The sequence below is a fragment of the Cricetulus griseus genome, chromosome 6 (genome assembly GCF_003668045.3).
Source record: "Cricetulus griseus strain 17A/GY chromosome 6, alternate assembly CriGri-PICRH-1.0, whole genome shotgun sequence".
Taxonomy (NCBI): Eukaryota; Metazoa; Chordata; class Mammalia; order Rodentia; family Cricetidae; genus Cricetulus; species Cricetulus griseus.
Window position 1 is genome coordinate 11,197,353 of NC_048599.1, and position 15,924 is coordinate 11,213,276.

General features: G+C 45.3%; 1 protein-coding gene across 10 annotated transcripts in view; it reads left to right on the top strand.

Annotated features, from left to right (window-relative positions):
• Adnp (activity dependent neuroprotector homeobox) overlaps positions 1-14,195 on the top strand; it is a 33,320-nt gene extending 19,125 nt beyond the window's left edge. For 8 of the 10 annotated variants that reach the window (XM_027423335.2, XM_027423333.2, XM_027423328.2 and 5 more), the window contains 2 exons: positions 650-742; positions 3,615-7,769. In XM_027423335.2, the coding sequence (XP_027279136.1) occupies positions 650-742; positions 3,615-6,722 (3,201 nt within the window). In that variant the 3' untranslated portion in view covers positions 6,723-7,769. Of the gene's footprint in view, positions 1-649; positions 743-3,614; positions 7,770-7,794 lie in introns of those variants that run through there. The other 2 variants (XR_004770433.1, XR_004770434.1) reach the window with 2 other exon arrangements.
• Positions 14,196-15,924: the final 1,729 nt, after the last annotated feature.

The window sequence follows — 15,924 nt, forward strand, 5'->3', positions numbered from 1 at the left end:
TAGTTTGTTCTCAGGGTGGAGATAACTCTTCAGATTCACATGGATTTGTACTTGGGGGGTGGGTGAGACCCTTCCAAGTAAGTATGCAAATAGTCAAGTGTCTTTCTATCCTGTTCTGGGTTTGCCTCTCCCACTACAGCTAATAGGTACTCTAATAAGTAAAGTTTGTACATATTTAGCTCTCCTCTCCACCTATAGCTGTGAACCATTCGCCCTGCGATGGTCTTAGTCAGAGGGGGCACTACAATTTCACACTATCATGTTGCTTTCTTTCTGGGTTTAAAAATCTGAGTTTTCTTCTAGATTTCCCCTTCCTTCTGTTTATTTGTTTGTTTGTTTGTTTATGCTGCCAAGCTAGACTCTTCCTCCTCTGAGGCTATTAGCACATGTCCCTCCTCCACGAAGGGCTGTGACTAGTGAGTTATATGGTTAAGACTGGAGCCTGCCCATCCACACTTGGGGCAGTTTCTCTGGAAGCATGGTCACGTGCCTTGTGCATTTGCTGATTCCCTACTCCACTGCATTATAGTTCTCAGTGGTTAACCCTCCTGTGCCCTCCACATTGGATAAAGAGGTAGAATTTAGGTGTCAGGACAAGCAGGGCTTGATACCACTGTGTTTTTGTAAATTTCTCTTACTGTTTTTCTAGGATTTTAAACAGTTTGAACCTAATGACTTTTATTTGAAAAACACTACATGGGAGGATGTAGGACTCTGGGACCCTTCACTTACAAAAAATCAGGTAAGTCTCACAGGAGATGTCCCAGAGTGTCCATTTCCCACTGAGCCTTTCATAGGGTCAGCTGTCAGCTGTGTCCTGGCAATGGCCTGATGGGGAAAGTGTACACACATCTCACTTTCTCAAGTGCTAGGAAACCTTAGATGTCAGTTGTTACTGGACTACAACTTCAAGTGCAAAGAATGAACAGAATTTTCAAGTTGGAACTAACGCTGCAGTTCATTAGTTGGAGCATTCCCTGTCCAGCACAAAACCCTGAGTTTGATCTCCAGCATCACATAAACCAGACATGGTGGCACACACCTCTAATTGCAGTACTTGAGAGGTGGAGGCAGGATCAAAAGGTCAAGGGCGTTCTGTATATTCTGTATATATTCTATATAACAAGTTGGAGGCCAACCTGGGCAAATGGTTCTTTCTCAAAAAAAACTGAAAGAACCAAGTTGGGGGCCCTTTGATATATAAGTATTATTCCACAGTACCTTTCTGCTTCCACTTCTAAGGAGCAATCTTCACTATTATGGGTGTAGCCACCCACCTGCTATACTGTCTGAAAAGTCATGATCAACGGCTTTTCCATGTAGCTAGCCTCTGGCTGTCTTGGAACTCACTCTGTAGACCAGACTGGCCTCCAATTCAGATATTCACCTGTCTCTGTACCTCCTGAGTGCTGGGATTAAAGGCATGCATCGGCACCACTACCCAGTCAACACTCTGTCTTTTTTCTTTTTCTTTTTTTGGGTTTTTTGTTGTTGTTGTTTTTGTTTTTTTGGGTTTTTTTGGGTTTTTTTTTTTTTTTTTTTTTTTTTTTTTTTTTTTGAGACGGGGTTCTCTGTGGCTTTGGAGACTGTCCTGGTACTAGCTCTTGTAGACCAGGCTGGTCTCGAACTCACAGAAATCCACTTGCCTCTGTGCTGGGATTAAAGGTGTGCACCACCGACTGCCTACACTCAGTCTTCTAATTACACTTCTTTATCCCCGCTAATAATACCTAATCTTTATGGGAGGATGTGGCAGGTGACCCCTAGAATGGCAGTGACAGGTCATTTTTTTGTACCTTTGAATTCAGAAGGATAGTTATTTATACTAGTGTGTCCATAATTAAGGTATGATAATAGGGCCAATCATGGCACACAACTTTTAATCCTAGCACTCAGGAGGCAGAGCCATCTGTTCTCTGGACTTGACCTGGTATGCAGAATGAGTTCCAGGACAGGCAGAGCTGTTACACAGAGAAACCCTGTTTCAAATATATACATATATGTGTGATAATGGTGCCTTGGCCCTGCCTCAGCAAAATGATGGGACATCATCTCCCCTAGTAGACATCCCAAGGGAGACTTTACCCTCTCCGAGGAGCAGGTGGGGCGGGGGTGAGGGGAGAACTGGGATTAGAATGTAAATAAATTAATAATTTTTTGAATGTGATAATATTATAAATGGTACTTCTCTCCATGGGGAAAAGTGATTGTGAACTCCCTTTCTAATTCTGTACTTTGTACTTTTGAACTCTACTTAATGTCCTAGGGAGAAGTTCTGAGCAGCATTCTTACAAGAGAAGGCCTTCCTAGAGAAGGTTTGGTTTTGAGGACAGGCTCTTTCTATCCTTGGCTATACTGGAACTCAAAAATCCGCCTGTCTCTGCCTCCCCAGCACTGGGATTAAAGACAGACACCAGTACACCACCTGAGGAGTTGGTGGCAATCCAGAGAACTCAAAACCTTCAGGAAAAAAACAGGAGAAAAGATGACTGTTTATCATGTGTATATTTACCTATTTGAGATAGTAATTCTGAAAGCTGGTCTCTAACTAGTATGCTGTGTAGTAAACCATGGCTTCTGACCCCTTTGCCCTGTCTATAAAACAGTCAGTTAACTGAGGCTGGGTTTCTCTTTGTAGCTTTGGAGAACCTGTCCTGGCACTCGGATTTGTAGACCAGGTTGGCCTCAAACTCAAATCTGCCTATCTCTGCCTCCCAAGTGCTGGGATTAGAAGCATATATCACCATGCCTGGTTTCTCATTGGCATTTTTGAAGAAGAGAAAAATATGTTCTGATTTGTGTTTTCTGTGAATGTATATTTGTATGCTGTGTACATGCTTGGTACCCTCAGAGGTCAGAAGAGAGCACCAGATAGCCTGGAACTGTAGTATGGATGGTCATGAGCTGCCTTGTGGGTGCTGGGAATCAAACCCAGAGCCTCTGGAAGCAACTAGTGCCCTTAACGGCTGAACTATCTCTCCAGCCCTTATTGACCTTTTGAAGCTGCTCTGTCAGAGAAGTAGAAGAACAAGGCCAATATTCCAGTCTGGAGCCTTTTGACCTTGCAGTGAAGACTAAATACACTATGCTTTAGGTTGGAGAAGAAACTTGAGAGGTTTTGTTTTGTTTTGTTTTTAAAATATTGTTGCATGGTGGCAAAGAAAAAAGCATACCTGTGTTGCTTATGAAGGCATATGGGTCTATGAGTTCCTGTGTCTGAAACCTGAGCAGACTACTGATCCACAAAATAAGGAGTTTGCATGGTTTATTCTGATTGTTTTCATGGATAAAATGTTTTTCTTGAAGTCTTTTTGTTTTGTTTTTTGCATTTGACTTCTCTCTGAAACCAGCCAGCAAATATAACTGGCATTTTTTAAAGGATTAGCAAGAACTTAGCACTTAGTTTTAGTTTTCATAGGGACAAAAATAAAGGTATTTGATTAAAAATTTGTCTGAGTTCCATGAGTTTCTCTTTCTAGCTTCCCAGCAGGAGAAACCTCCAAAAATCATTACCTTGCAGAATTTCTAGGAATGACTGGAGGGGTAGGAGTGCCAAAACCTGTAACTACCTTCTCATTCGGTTTCTGTTTTGTTTTGTTTCATTTATTTTCTAGGACTATCGGACAAAACCTTTTTGCTGCAGTGCTTGTCCGTTTTCCTCAAAATTCTTCTCTGCCTACAAGAGTCATTTCCGGAATGTTCATAGTGAAGACTTTGAAAATAGAATTCTCCTTAATTGCCCTTACTGTACCTTCAATGCAGATAAAAAGACTTTGGAAACACACATTAAAATATTTCATGCTCCAAATTCCAGCGCACCCAGTAGCAGCCTCAGCACTTTCAAAGATAAAAACAAAAACGATGGCCTTAAACCTAAGCAGGCTGACAGTGTAGAGCAAGCCGTGTATTACTGCAAGAAGTGCACTTACCGAGACCCTCTTTATGAGATTGTCAGGAAGCACATCTACAGGGAACATTTTCAGCATGTGGCAGCACCGTACATAGCAAAGGCGGGAGAAAAATCACTCAATGGTGCAGTCCCCCTGGGCACAAATGCCCGAGAAGAGTGTAACATCCACTGCAAGCGATGCCTTTTCATGCCCAAGTCCTATGAGGCTTTGGTACAGCATGTCATTGAGGACCATGAGCGCATAGGCTATCAGGTCACGGCCATGATTGGGCACACGAATGTTGTTGTGCCCCGAGCCAAACCCTTGATGCTGATCGCGCCCAAGCCTCAAGAGAAAAAGGGCATGGGACTCCCACCAAGAATCAGTTCCCTTACTTCTGGAAATGTCCGGTCTTTGCCGTCACAGCAGATGGTGAATCGACTGTCAATACCAAAGCCTAACTTAAACTCAGCAGGAGTCAACATGATGTCCAATGTTCACCTGCAGCAAAACAACTATGGAGTCAAATCTGTAGGCCAGAGTTACGGTGTTGGCCAGTCAGTGAGGCTGGGTCTAGGTGGCAATGCTCCAGTTTCCATCCCTCAGCAGTCTCAGTCTGTGAAACAGTTACTTCCAAGTGGAAATGGGAGGTCCTATGGACTAGGTGCTGAGCAGAGGCCCCCGGCAGCAGCCAGGTACTCCTTGCAGACTGCCAACACCTCTCTACCCCCAGGCCAGGTGAAGTCTCCCTCTGTGTCCCAGTCACAGGCTTCTAGAGTATTAGGTCAGTCTGGTTCTAAACCTCCACCAGCAGCCACGGGCCCTCCTCCAAGCAACCATTGTGCCACTCAGAAGTGGAAAATATGTACAATCTGTAATGAGCTTTTTCCTGAGAATGTCTATAGTGTTCACTTTGAAAAGGAACATAAAGCTGAGAAAGTCCCAGCAGTAGCTAACTACATTATGAAAATACACAATTTTACTAGCAAATGCCTCTACTGTAATCGCTATTTGCCCACAGATACTCTGCTCAACCATATGTTAATTCATGGTCTGTCTTGTCCATATTGCCGGTCAACCTTCAATGATGTGGAAAAAATGGCAGCACACATGCGAATGGTTCACATTGATGAAGAGATGGGGCCTAAAACGGATTCTACTCTGAGCTTTGATTTGACATTGCAACAGGGGAGTCACACCAACATCCATCTCCTAGTGACTACATACAATTTGAGGGATGCCCCAGCCGAATCAGTTGCTTACCATGCCCAAAACAATGCCCCAGTTCCTCCAAAGCCACAGCCAAAAGTTCAGGAAAAGGCGGATGTCCCTGTTAAAAGTTCACCTCAAGCTGCAGTGCCCTATAAAAAAGATGTTGGGAAAACCCTTTGTCCTCTTTGTTTTTCAATCCTAAAAGGACCCATATCTGATGCACTTGCACATCATTTACGAGAAAGACACCAAGTTATTCAGACAGTTCATCCAGTTGAGAAAAAGCTAACTTACAAATGTATCCATTGCCTTGGTGTGTATACTAGCAACATGACAGCCTCAACCATTACCCTTCATCTAGTCCACTGCAGAGGTGTTGGGAAAACCCAGAATGGCCAGGACAAGACAAATGCACCTTCTCGGCTCAATCAGTCTCCAGGCCTGGCCCCTGTGAAACGCACCTATGAGCAGGTGGAGTTTCCTCTGCTAAAAAAGCGAAAGCTGGAGGATGATAGTGACTCCCCCAGCTGCATTGAAGAGAAGCCTGAAGAACCCGTTGTTTTAGCTTTAGACCCCAAGGGTCATGAAGATGATTCTTATGAAGCTAGGAAAAGCTTTCTCACAAAGTACTTCAACAAACAGCCCTATCCCACCAGAAGAGAAATTGAGAAGTTAGCCGCCAGTCTATGGCTATGGAAGAGTGACATTGCTTCCCATTTCAGTAACAAGAGGAAGAAGTGTGTCCGTGACTGTGAGAAGTACAAGCCTGGTGTGCTGCTAGGCTTTAACATGAAAGAACTAAATAAAGTCAAGCATGAGATGGATTTTGATGCTGAGTGGCTATTTGAAAATCATGACGAGAAGGACTCAAGAGTCAATGCTAGTAAGACTGTTGACAAAAAGCTTAACCTTGGGAAGGAAGATGACAGCTTCTCAGATAGTTTTGAACATTTAGAAGAAGAATCCAATGGAAGTGGCAGCCCTTTTGACCCTGTCTTTGAAGTTGAGCCTAAAATTCCTAGTGATAATCCAGAGGAGCATGTACCGAAGGTAATTCCTGAGGATGCTTTGGATTCTGAGAAACTAGACCAAAAAGAGGAGGAGGATGGTTCAAAGTATGAAACTGTCCATTTGACTGAGGAACCAACCAAATTAATGCATGATGCCTCCGACAGTGAGGTAGACCAAGATGATGTTGTTGAGTGGAAAGATGGTGCTTCACCATCTGTAAGTGGACCTGGTTCCCAACAGATCTCGGACTTTGAGGATAACACTTGTGAAATGAAGACGGGAACCTGGTCTGATGAGTCTTCCCAGAGCGAAGATGCAAGGAGCAGTAAGCCAGCTTCCAAAAAAAAGGCTACGGTGCAAGAAGACACAGAGCAGTTGAAATGGAAGAATAGTTCCTATGGAAAGGTTGAAGGGTTTTGGTCAAAGGACCAATCACAGTGGGAAAATGCATCTGAGAATGCAGAGCGCTTACCAAACCCACAGATTGAATGGCAGAATAGCACAATTGACAGTGAGGATGGGGAGCAGTTTGACAGCATGACTGATGGAGTTGCTGATCCCATGCATGGCAGCTTAACTGGAGTAAAACTGAGCAGCCAGCAAGCCTGAGGGCCTGGCGCACCACGGCACATGGGCCATGTTGCATCCTGGACCTCTGTTCTGACTGCAAAGCTGCCTTCTAACTGGCAATGCCTTGCAAGGACTGGTCAGTCAACAGGCTGTTGGGGACATGTGACCACTATAGACCCAGTGGTTATTTCTAAGTCTATGACATGTGATTGGTTGATCTTGCTTCAGACCCTTCTCTGGTAGACTCAGTAATGGAGTGTGAAAAACCAGTAAGCTGGTGGCTCATGAATGCACACAGGGAAAAGCAGTTCATTACTTGCCTTTCCAGCATCTCTTTCCCTCGGTAAGATGTTTGGTTGGATGTCCTGGGAAAGCCTTACCCTGATTTACATAGTAGTACAGGGCGGGCATACATGCTACCAGTCAGGTGTGTCTAGTAGACTTGGGAACATGGACCTTTTTTTCATGTATTCATTCTGAATAGTTGAAATGTATATTTGTACAGTCTTTTAGACCTCAAGTGATGCTTATGACACTGTTACTGTGTGCCCGTCATAGATTGGTTTTTAGTGTTGCCCTTGCTGTGTGATAAATGCTATATCTAGTTTACCTAGCAGAAGCTTGACCCTGCGATAGTATGGACCTTTGGACAGACTTAGTTTTTGCACATAACCTTGTACAATCTTGCAACAGAGGCCAGCGACATAAGATATATATCTGGACTCTCCTGTATTATAGAATTTTTTTCTTGTTCTGAGTATCCTTGACATTACAATTGTCAAAATTGATATTTCAGATCTCTTTCTGAGACCTTTTAAGCTAAAGTAACATGCAAGAATTGATTTTACAGCTACTAATTTTGACACCTTTTAGATCTGTAAGAGTGTTGTGTCAGAGCAGCAAGCGCAGTTGAGTGCTGCATTTGGGATATTTAGTTTCCTCTTTAGTTGAGCACCGCCGGGTGTATTCATTTATACCATCTAATATATGACACACTGTTGTAGTATGTATGATTTTGTGGTCTTTATTTCCCTTTGTATTCATTTTAAGCATCTAAATAAATTGCTGTATTGTGCTTAATGTAAATATTTGCTTTTATTATACATGTCAGTCCTGTGTGTCCATTACATCTTTTGCCGTTTGATGCCACAGCACCCTGAGCAGAGATGGAAGCCAAGCTTACGAAGAAAACTTGTGGGAAACTGCAATCTGTCATTTGCCTAAAGCATGCTTTCTCTCCAGGTACCGCCTACAAATTTTTTTAATCCGTGTATATGTTTCCTTTTTACTGCAAAAGTAAACATCCTTGAGGTTTTTGGTTGGTTTCCCTTTTGATAAGGAGCAGAACTTGGATCTGTATGTAATTGTCATGTTGATGGATATAGATATGTTGGCCCCCTAATGGTTTTTCTTCCCACTTTATGTATGGCAACAGTTGTACCAGACAGGCAGTTGCTTTGCCTCTGGAGTCTTTTGGCCATTTTGTTCTGAAGAGAAAGACTGAAGAGCATGCTTTTGGGGGCACTTGGCACTGACGGAGCTGGTAGATTGACTACACAGATACTTCCGAGAACAGGCTAAATGCAGAGTGCAATAAGGAGACAGAAGTGGCATAGCATTTAGGATGGGACACGGGGTAGGTCCGCCATCTCTCAGGAACATTGCCTTGGAGAAGTAAGAAGTGGCCTGAAAACAGTAAAGGAAATACACCTTTCCTAAATCATTCTTGCCGTGATACAATATGAATGTGCAGCAGCTATGGTTCAGGGAAGGCTATCTCCATAGCCACATGCTACAGACACCCAATCAGTAACACCAGCTGATCTTTAAGCCACCTCCCACTTATGGGAATTTAGCCTAAGCTCTGCCTAGACCACTCACTAATAAGACTGTTGCAGGTAACATGGAAGTGAGGTAGAGCTCGTGGTCCTTCTAGACATCTGAGGGAGGCCCGGGTGCTGCCTTGCCAAGTGGATGGGCGGGTAAGAGACCTCCAGCACCAAAAAGGGTTTAGCCACCGCAGTGGAAATGGGTTCCCAAATGGAAATAGTGCTGAAGTTCTGAGAGTGTCTCAATAAAAGCCATTTTGAAAGAACCCCTTTGCTCCTGTTTGCTTTTGGCTGAATCTGACAGTCATTCAACTTAACCATAACTTGCACTTTAGAAACTGCCTGGAACTCTAAGCTTAAACATTCTATAGATTTTTTAAAGAAATCTTAATCCCAGAGGTCATTGCATTTTTGCACTTGAAATTTTGTGTGGCTGCAAGTTCTAGTTCATGATTCCAGTGGACAGCGGTTTGTCTCCCATCATTGTGGGGGGCATAAAAGATTCATCCAGCTGTCTCTAAAATACAGGGAGAATCAAAGTCCCCTTCTTGCCTAAATGTGTGTCCATTTGATCTCAGTGCTTGCTGTTGGCATAGTGAGAGGCCAAGTATTTAAAGATGGGAACTCAACAGCTGAAGCATTGCAAGGAGTGTTCTGACTACTCTCCCACACACAAGTTCCTCCTCTGCCTCTACCTCACTGCCAAAATGGGGCCCAAAAATCTCCAAGTGGCTCCCTGCCCTTCACCTGAAATGAAGAATCTCCTCTTAATGTTGACTGAACTAAACAGGATCATTTTGAGCAATGGTTGATCCTACCCATTGCCACTATTTATAACCCTGCCGTTCAGAGCTGGTACCAACTGTAAGCCTGATTCAATACAGCATTCATTTGAAAGATCTGGAAAATCCCAAAGATAACAAATAAAGGGTGAAGAATACCTGTGATGACATTCCAGGATGGCAGCGAGCAATTGGCTCTGAGTCTGAAATGGCATCTCTCCACGCCTCTGGGAAGCTAGCTGTTCTGTCCTGAAGACTTGGCCAGTAAGCATCTGGCCCCTTCTCCATCAGCTGGAACTTGAACTCTAATGTGATTGCAGGCCTCTATTGAGGATGACTGGAAGTAAAGGTGATTAAGATACTCCCCCTGGGAATCCTCAGGTTGCACTTTTCGAAGTTCTTCAAGTGAAGATATGGGAACCCAAGACTACATCCCAGCAGGGTTATTGCATTCAGATGCTATCTTCATATGACCTTCCCTTCCAGTGCGCCATCTGACCTTCAGGCGTCAGACCACTTAGACGAGTTTGCAGTTTACAACTTCGTGTGCCCTTAGGTCTTAGGAGCAAAAAAAATGTACACCCCAATAGAGTGGTTACCTTTTGGGAGCTAATAAAGTGCTAGAAGTAAAAGGGCCTTTCCTGTGTACTGGCTGCTAAGTCCAGTGTCAGCAGTGTCCTTGGGGCAGCCATCTGCAAGCAGAGAAAGATACTGCTTCCAGCCCAGGGAGGGCAGCCTCCAAGATGTGCCTGCTGCTCTGGGGTGCACATCCAACTGGAGGCTGACAGCACTGGTCACTTCTTGGAGAAGCTCCACCCTGGCTGGCCTCCAGTGTGGGGGGGGGGTGTCCTAAAAATTGGGGATTTGGGGAGCATTCCCTCTGAAAGGCAGTTCCACTCTGCTGCTCCCTGACAGAAAGAGAAAAAGCCCTGCAAGGAAGTGAGTTCCAGGCCCCAGGAGCTGACAGTAAGGTTCAGAGTCTCAATCAAAGGGGATGGGGAAATCTGAAGCCCTGTTCACCACACCCTGCAGTCTTGGTCTTGCCTTAAGATCTGTTGCACGAGAAAGGCTTCCCTGGCTGGGACTGGAAAGATGTGAGTGTCCCTTCACATTGAACTTGCTGCCTCCTGTTTGAAACCACATCCATTTTTCTGGTGTTGGGGGGGCACAAGGGTTAAACCTAGGATTTACTCATGGGAGGCAAGCTCTCAGTTGTCCCCAGCCCCTGTGGCTGTTTTGGAAAAGGGCATTTACCTTGCTTTGTACCTGAGAATAACCTTCAACCTCGCTAGCCAGAACCTCCCAAGTGCTAGATGGCAATTGTGCACCAATCATAGAACCACCTTGCAAATTTGTGTGGTTCTGAGAGTGGAACCCAAGATTTCTTGCTAGGCAAGCTGTGCCATCTCCCCAGAACGTGCTATTGCTAGCTTTTGCTGTGTGCTGAGGGTTCCCGGTATGGAGGAGCGCACCTGTAGTCTGAGCATTTAGGGGCCACGGGTCTCTGTAAGTTGTAGTCCAGAGGTACAGCCTTCCTCTCATTTGAAGGGGGGAAAGGTGTAAAGGAAAATCAGAGTAGCATCTAGGGCTTACAGTCCCACTGAGACACTAACGGTCCCCTTGATTCTGGAAGGGTGAGAAAGGCTCTAAGGAGACTTACCAACTGAACTCATTGCCTAGGTGTGGTAGGTGGCACCAGAGGGCCCTAGCTCCATCCACTTCCAGCAAAGTTGGCTTCCTTAGCAGTGATGATCCAGGTGGCCTTGTACACATCATGGTCCTTGAGGTCAGAAAACGACTTGTCAGTTCTTTTCCTGGGGTCCAGGGATCAAACTCAGGTCACAGGCTTACTCAGCAAGTGCCTTTACCCACAGCCATCTTTTTGACCCCTAAATCTCTGAGATAACCAGGACCCTCTGCAAAGGTCAAGGAAATAGTGGTTGGTTGCCAGGGGGCTGCTGAGTGATGCCATCAGCAACAGCTCAGGATCTTAAGCACCTCACCATCATTCCAGGCAGACACCTACTTTTGAGGTGCACCCCATGCACTACTCTAGGAAGGGGCTCCCCACTATTGAGCAAGATACCTGAATTGACCCATTGCCTGGTGGAATGGGTTAGCCTCTAGAGCCACTACCACCAGCATAGTGGACAGAAAGAACATCCTGGCTGCCATCTGTTAAGTCCCTTCCCTGGAGCTGAGGTAGAATCTATTGACACAAATCAGAAACAAGTTTGAGCCAGCTCCAAGTGATCTCAAAGATGATAGGGATGCTGTACTCGCAGTCTTTGATCATTCCTTGCCAGCTGGGAGTAGGCCCCCTGGGCAGGCTTACTGCTGCTCTGGGTCCCTCCAGAGAGCCTATGGGATTGGTTGGGGTACATGGACCAGGACAGACAGGTGCCAGCCAAACTGCCAGCAACTGGAATTGCAGAGCATATATTCCAGAGACTGCCCAAGTGTCCATTCACCAGTCTCCTTGGAGTAAGCTCCTTGATGCTAAGGATACCAAATCCAGCACCCCCTGGGGCCAGGCTTGTGTAGGAAGTCTGAAGACAGCTGTTCTGAATGCATATAGCCAGGGCTACCACCCACACTGTAGCATGCTTAAAATATAGAAAATTGCCACAAACCTGGGGTGCAAATACTCTTGTTTTTTGTTTCTTAATATGAATTGCAATGTATGCTGGTTGGTACCCATGGGAATCCGAAGTCAGAAGAACCTCAGCTCCCTGGAGCTGGAGTACAGGCAATTGTGAGCTGCCTATTGTGGGTGCTGGGAAGGGATTCTAGTCCTCTGTAAGGACCAGCATTCAACTGCTGAGCCATCTGTATGTGGAATATCCTGGGGGGTCAGGGGTGGCAGATGTTGTTGGCAGATTCTTTGTTTTCTGAGATGCCCTACCTGCCCTAGAACTCACTGTATAGATGGGCTAGCTTTGAACTGACAGAAATTAGCCTACCTCTGCCTTCCTAGTGCTGGGATTAAAGGCTTGCACCACCACTGATCTGAAGGCAGATAATTTTGAATAGTAATTTTTGATTAGGTGAGTGAAACAGGTTTTTGAATAGGAAAGCACACCCAAGATACTGAAAGAAGAAAGCAATGAAAAGTTTTTATCCTGAGAACATCTCATCCCCCATGCACGCCCTGTTTCCCTATTCTTCCTTTTCATAACTTGGAAATACTGTTTTGTTTTGTTTTTCAAGACAGGATTTCACTGTAGGAACCCTGGAACTCTTTTTGAAGACTAGGCTGGCCTCCAACTCACAGAAATCCGCCTGCCTCCTCCTCCCAAGTGCTGGGATTAAAGGCATGTGCCACCACCGCCCAACTCCGCCCAAAAATATTTTTGTATCAGCTCATAACTCCTGACCCATCTTCTCCACTTTATGGTACCCTACCCTGTGGACCAGCCAGGACAGGAGCATTCCCCTCAAGGAACACTTGGAGCTTGGAATGTGGCTCAGCTGGTAGATGACTTGCTGAGCATCCAGGAAGCTCTCAGTTCCATCCCCAGCACCAAGTGAATTGAGTGTGCTGGTGCAAGCCTGTTGTCCTAGCAGTTGAGGCAGAAGGGTCAGGAGGTCAAGGCCATCTTTGTTATATAGTGAGTCTGAGGCAACCTGGGCTACAAGAATCTTGTCTCAGAAAAAAACACTTGGGTTCTGTCTTGCCTTTGCTATTGAGTGCACAGTGGATAACTTTTTTATTTATGTTGGTTAAACAGACTAGTCAAGGGCTCTACCGCTGCCTTTCGTTTCTGAGACAATTGCACTGTAGCTGTGATTGTCCTGTTTATGTTTTAAGGTCTTACTGTGCAGCTAAGGCTTTGAAATCAGAATCCTGCCTCAGCCTCTCGAGTAGCAGGCATCAGGTATGAGCCACCATGCTCAGTTGGCATTTGTCATTTTTTTGTAATGTCTGTGAGCTGGGTCCCTAGAAGTGGCATTCCACACAGTCCTCATTCTGGCACACACTGCCCGTTGTCCACAAGAATGGTGTCCATCACCGTGAATGGGATGTGACTGACCAAACTTTCATCAGCAGTGCCATCAAGCTGTTTCAGCTTCTCAGCCTGAAACGCCAAACATCAAAGCTATTAATACAAATTATAGGCACATGCCTGCCGGCTGAGCCACATTCCTGGCCCATCACAGTGATTTCATGCGGGCAGGTTGTGAGTTCAAGGCCAGCAAGGACTACATAACACCCAACTTAAAACAAAAGCCAAAACAGGAGGACTAAGAAGATGGTAAAGAGCTTAGCATTCAGGTGTGAAGACCCCCCCCCCAGCCATTTAAGCCAGGAGTTGTAGCACACACTTAGATACCCCTGGAGCTCCTATGGTAAGATGGGAAGTGGACGTTGGAAAGCCCAGTTCATGGCCCACATGCATAGTTGCAAATGGCAGCAATGAAAAAGCCCCCAGTTTAGACAAGTTAGAAGGTGAAGACCAATACCTGAGTGGTCCTCTGACATGCACACCTGCGCCATGGCACATGCACACCCACACTCACAATGTGGAGGTTTCTTCGTCACTATGGTGAAGCCCCTCAGTGTCTACACTTCATGGAATGCATGCTTACATCATCCTTTGCTCATTTTCCTAATTTTGTAATTGTAGACGATGTTTATATACTAAATTACCCTTTGTAACATGATTAGTGTTGAATTTGCTTAACGTTTTGCAGGGGTCAGAGACATGGCTCAGTCAGGTAAAGGTGTTTGCCACCAGACCTGACCATCTCAATTCAATCCCAGAGCCTGTACAGTAGGAGGAGAGCACTGACTGACTCAAGTTGTCCTCTTTCCTCCATACTCAAGCTATGGCACATGTGTACACACAATATATTAATAATAAATGAATGTAAAAATAAAGATTTATTTTTTAAAATTATCAAGTGTGATGTGTAGCAGTTTCTTCCCAGATTGGAACATTTTATCCAACAAACAGCTCAATAGCTTCAGGAAGTCCCTGAAACTGACCAGGTTCAGTAGCCCATCCTTCCCAGGAGTAAGCAATAAAGACTACTGAGAGTCACTCTCAGACCACCAAAGCTACAAGGAGACTCTTAGAGACCAGCCTGCTGCCGGACAGAGGACCAGACCAACTGAGGCACCTGGAAAGGACACTCTCCAACCTGTTGATGCCTGCAGGCTGTGCTCCAGGTTCCCCCTTTCAAGAGCTGTCACCCTTGCCAGGGTGGACACTTGGTTTTGTGGCTGTCTTTGTGTCATTTCTGCTCCTGTAAGTAACCCCTATTACTCCTAATAAAACTCATTGGTTCAACAATCGGGCATTGGTGCATCTGTTATTTTGGTCTGTGGAGGGCTCCCTTTCTGGGGTGAGTGGATGTGTGTGTCTCCCCAGAAGAAGTATGTAACAACACAGCATTGGATCCCCTGGAGCTACAGGACATGGGTGCTAGGAGTCAAACTAAGATCCTCTATAAGAACAGTAGGAGCCGGGCAGTGGTGGCACACGCCTTTAATCCCAGCACTCAGGAGGCAGAGGCAGGTGGGTCACTGTGAGTTCAAGACTAGCCTGGTCTACAAGAGCTAGTTCCAGGACAACCTCCAAAGCCACAGGGAAACCCTGTTTGAAAAACCAAAAAAAAAAAAAAAAAAGAACAGTAGGAAATGGGAACTCCTGACTGCTGAGCCATCTCCTGCTGACAACTTTGTATGGTTTTTGGTTTTTCAAGGCACGGTTTCTCTGTGTAACAGCCCTACCTGTCGACCAGGCTGGCCTGGAACACTCACAAGATCCACCTGCCTCTGCCTCTTGAGGCTGGGATTAGACATGAACCACCATGTCAGAGTGTTTTGCCTGCATGTATAGCTGTGTAGCATGTGTGTGCCTGGTGCTCACGGAGGTCAGAAGAGAGTGTTAGAGCTCCTGAAACAAGTTACAAATAATTGTGAGCAACCATGTGACTGCTGGGAATTGCATGCAGGTCTTCTGCATGCAACAACAGCTGAGGGCTGGAGAGATGGCTCAAAAGAGCACATAGCTGCTCTTCCAGAGGTCCTGAGTTCAATTCCCAGCAACCACATGGTGACTCACAGCCATCTATAATGGGATCAAATTTCTTCTTTCGATGTGCACATGAAGACAAAGCACTCATATACATAAAATACTTGAATAAATAAACCTTAAAAAATAAAATAGAACAATAGCAGAGCCCCCAACATTTACTAGGCTAAAGAGTACAATTTAGATTCAGCACGGTGGCACTTGTCTTTAATCCCAGCTCTCATGAGGAATAGGCAGGTGGATCTCTGAGCAGACCAGCTAGGACTACATAGTAAGAACCTATCTCCAAAACAATAACAGCAACAGAATAGTACAATTAAGAACCAAATTATCTCCCCGGAACTCAGGGAACATCGTGGAAGCTGGGGCAAAGCCGAGAAATGCTGCCTCTGCCTCTGCACACAGGATCTCCCTGCATTGACCTTGTGTCCACGGTCTTTCCATACACATGCTTGGCTGCAGGCAATCCTTAGAGCATTTTCTTAGTCACTGATGGAAGAGGACCCAACACATTGTAGATGATGCCTCTACCCCCATCCTGTAAGAAAGCAGGCTGAGCAAGCAAGTAAGCAGCACCCTCCAGGGCTCC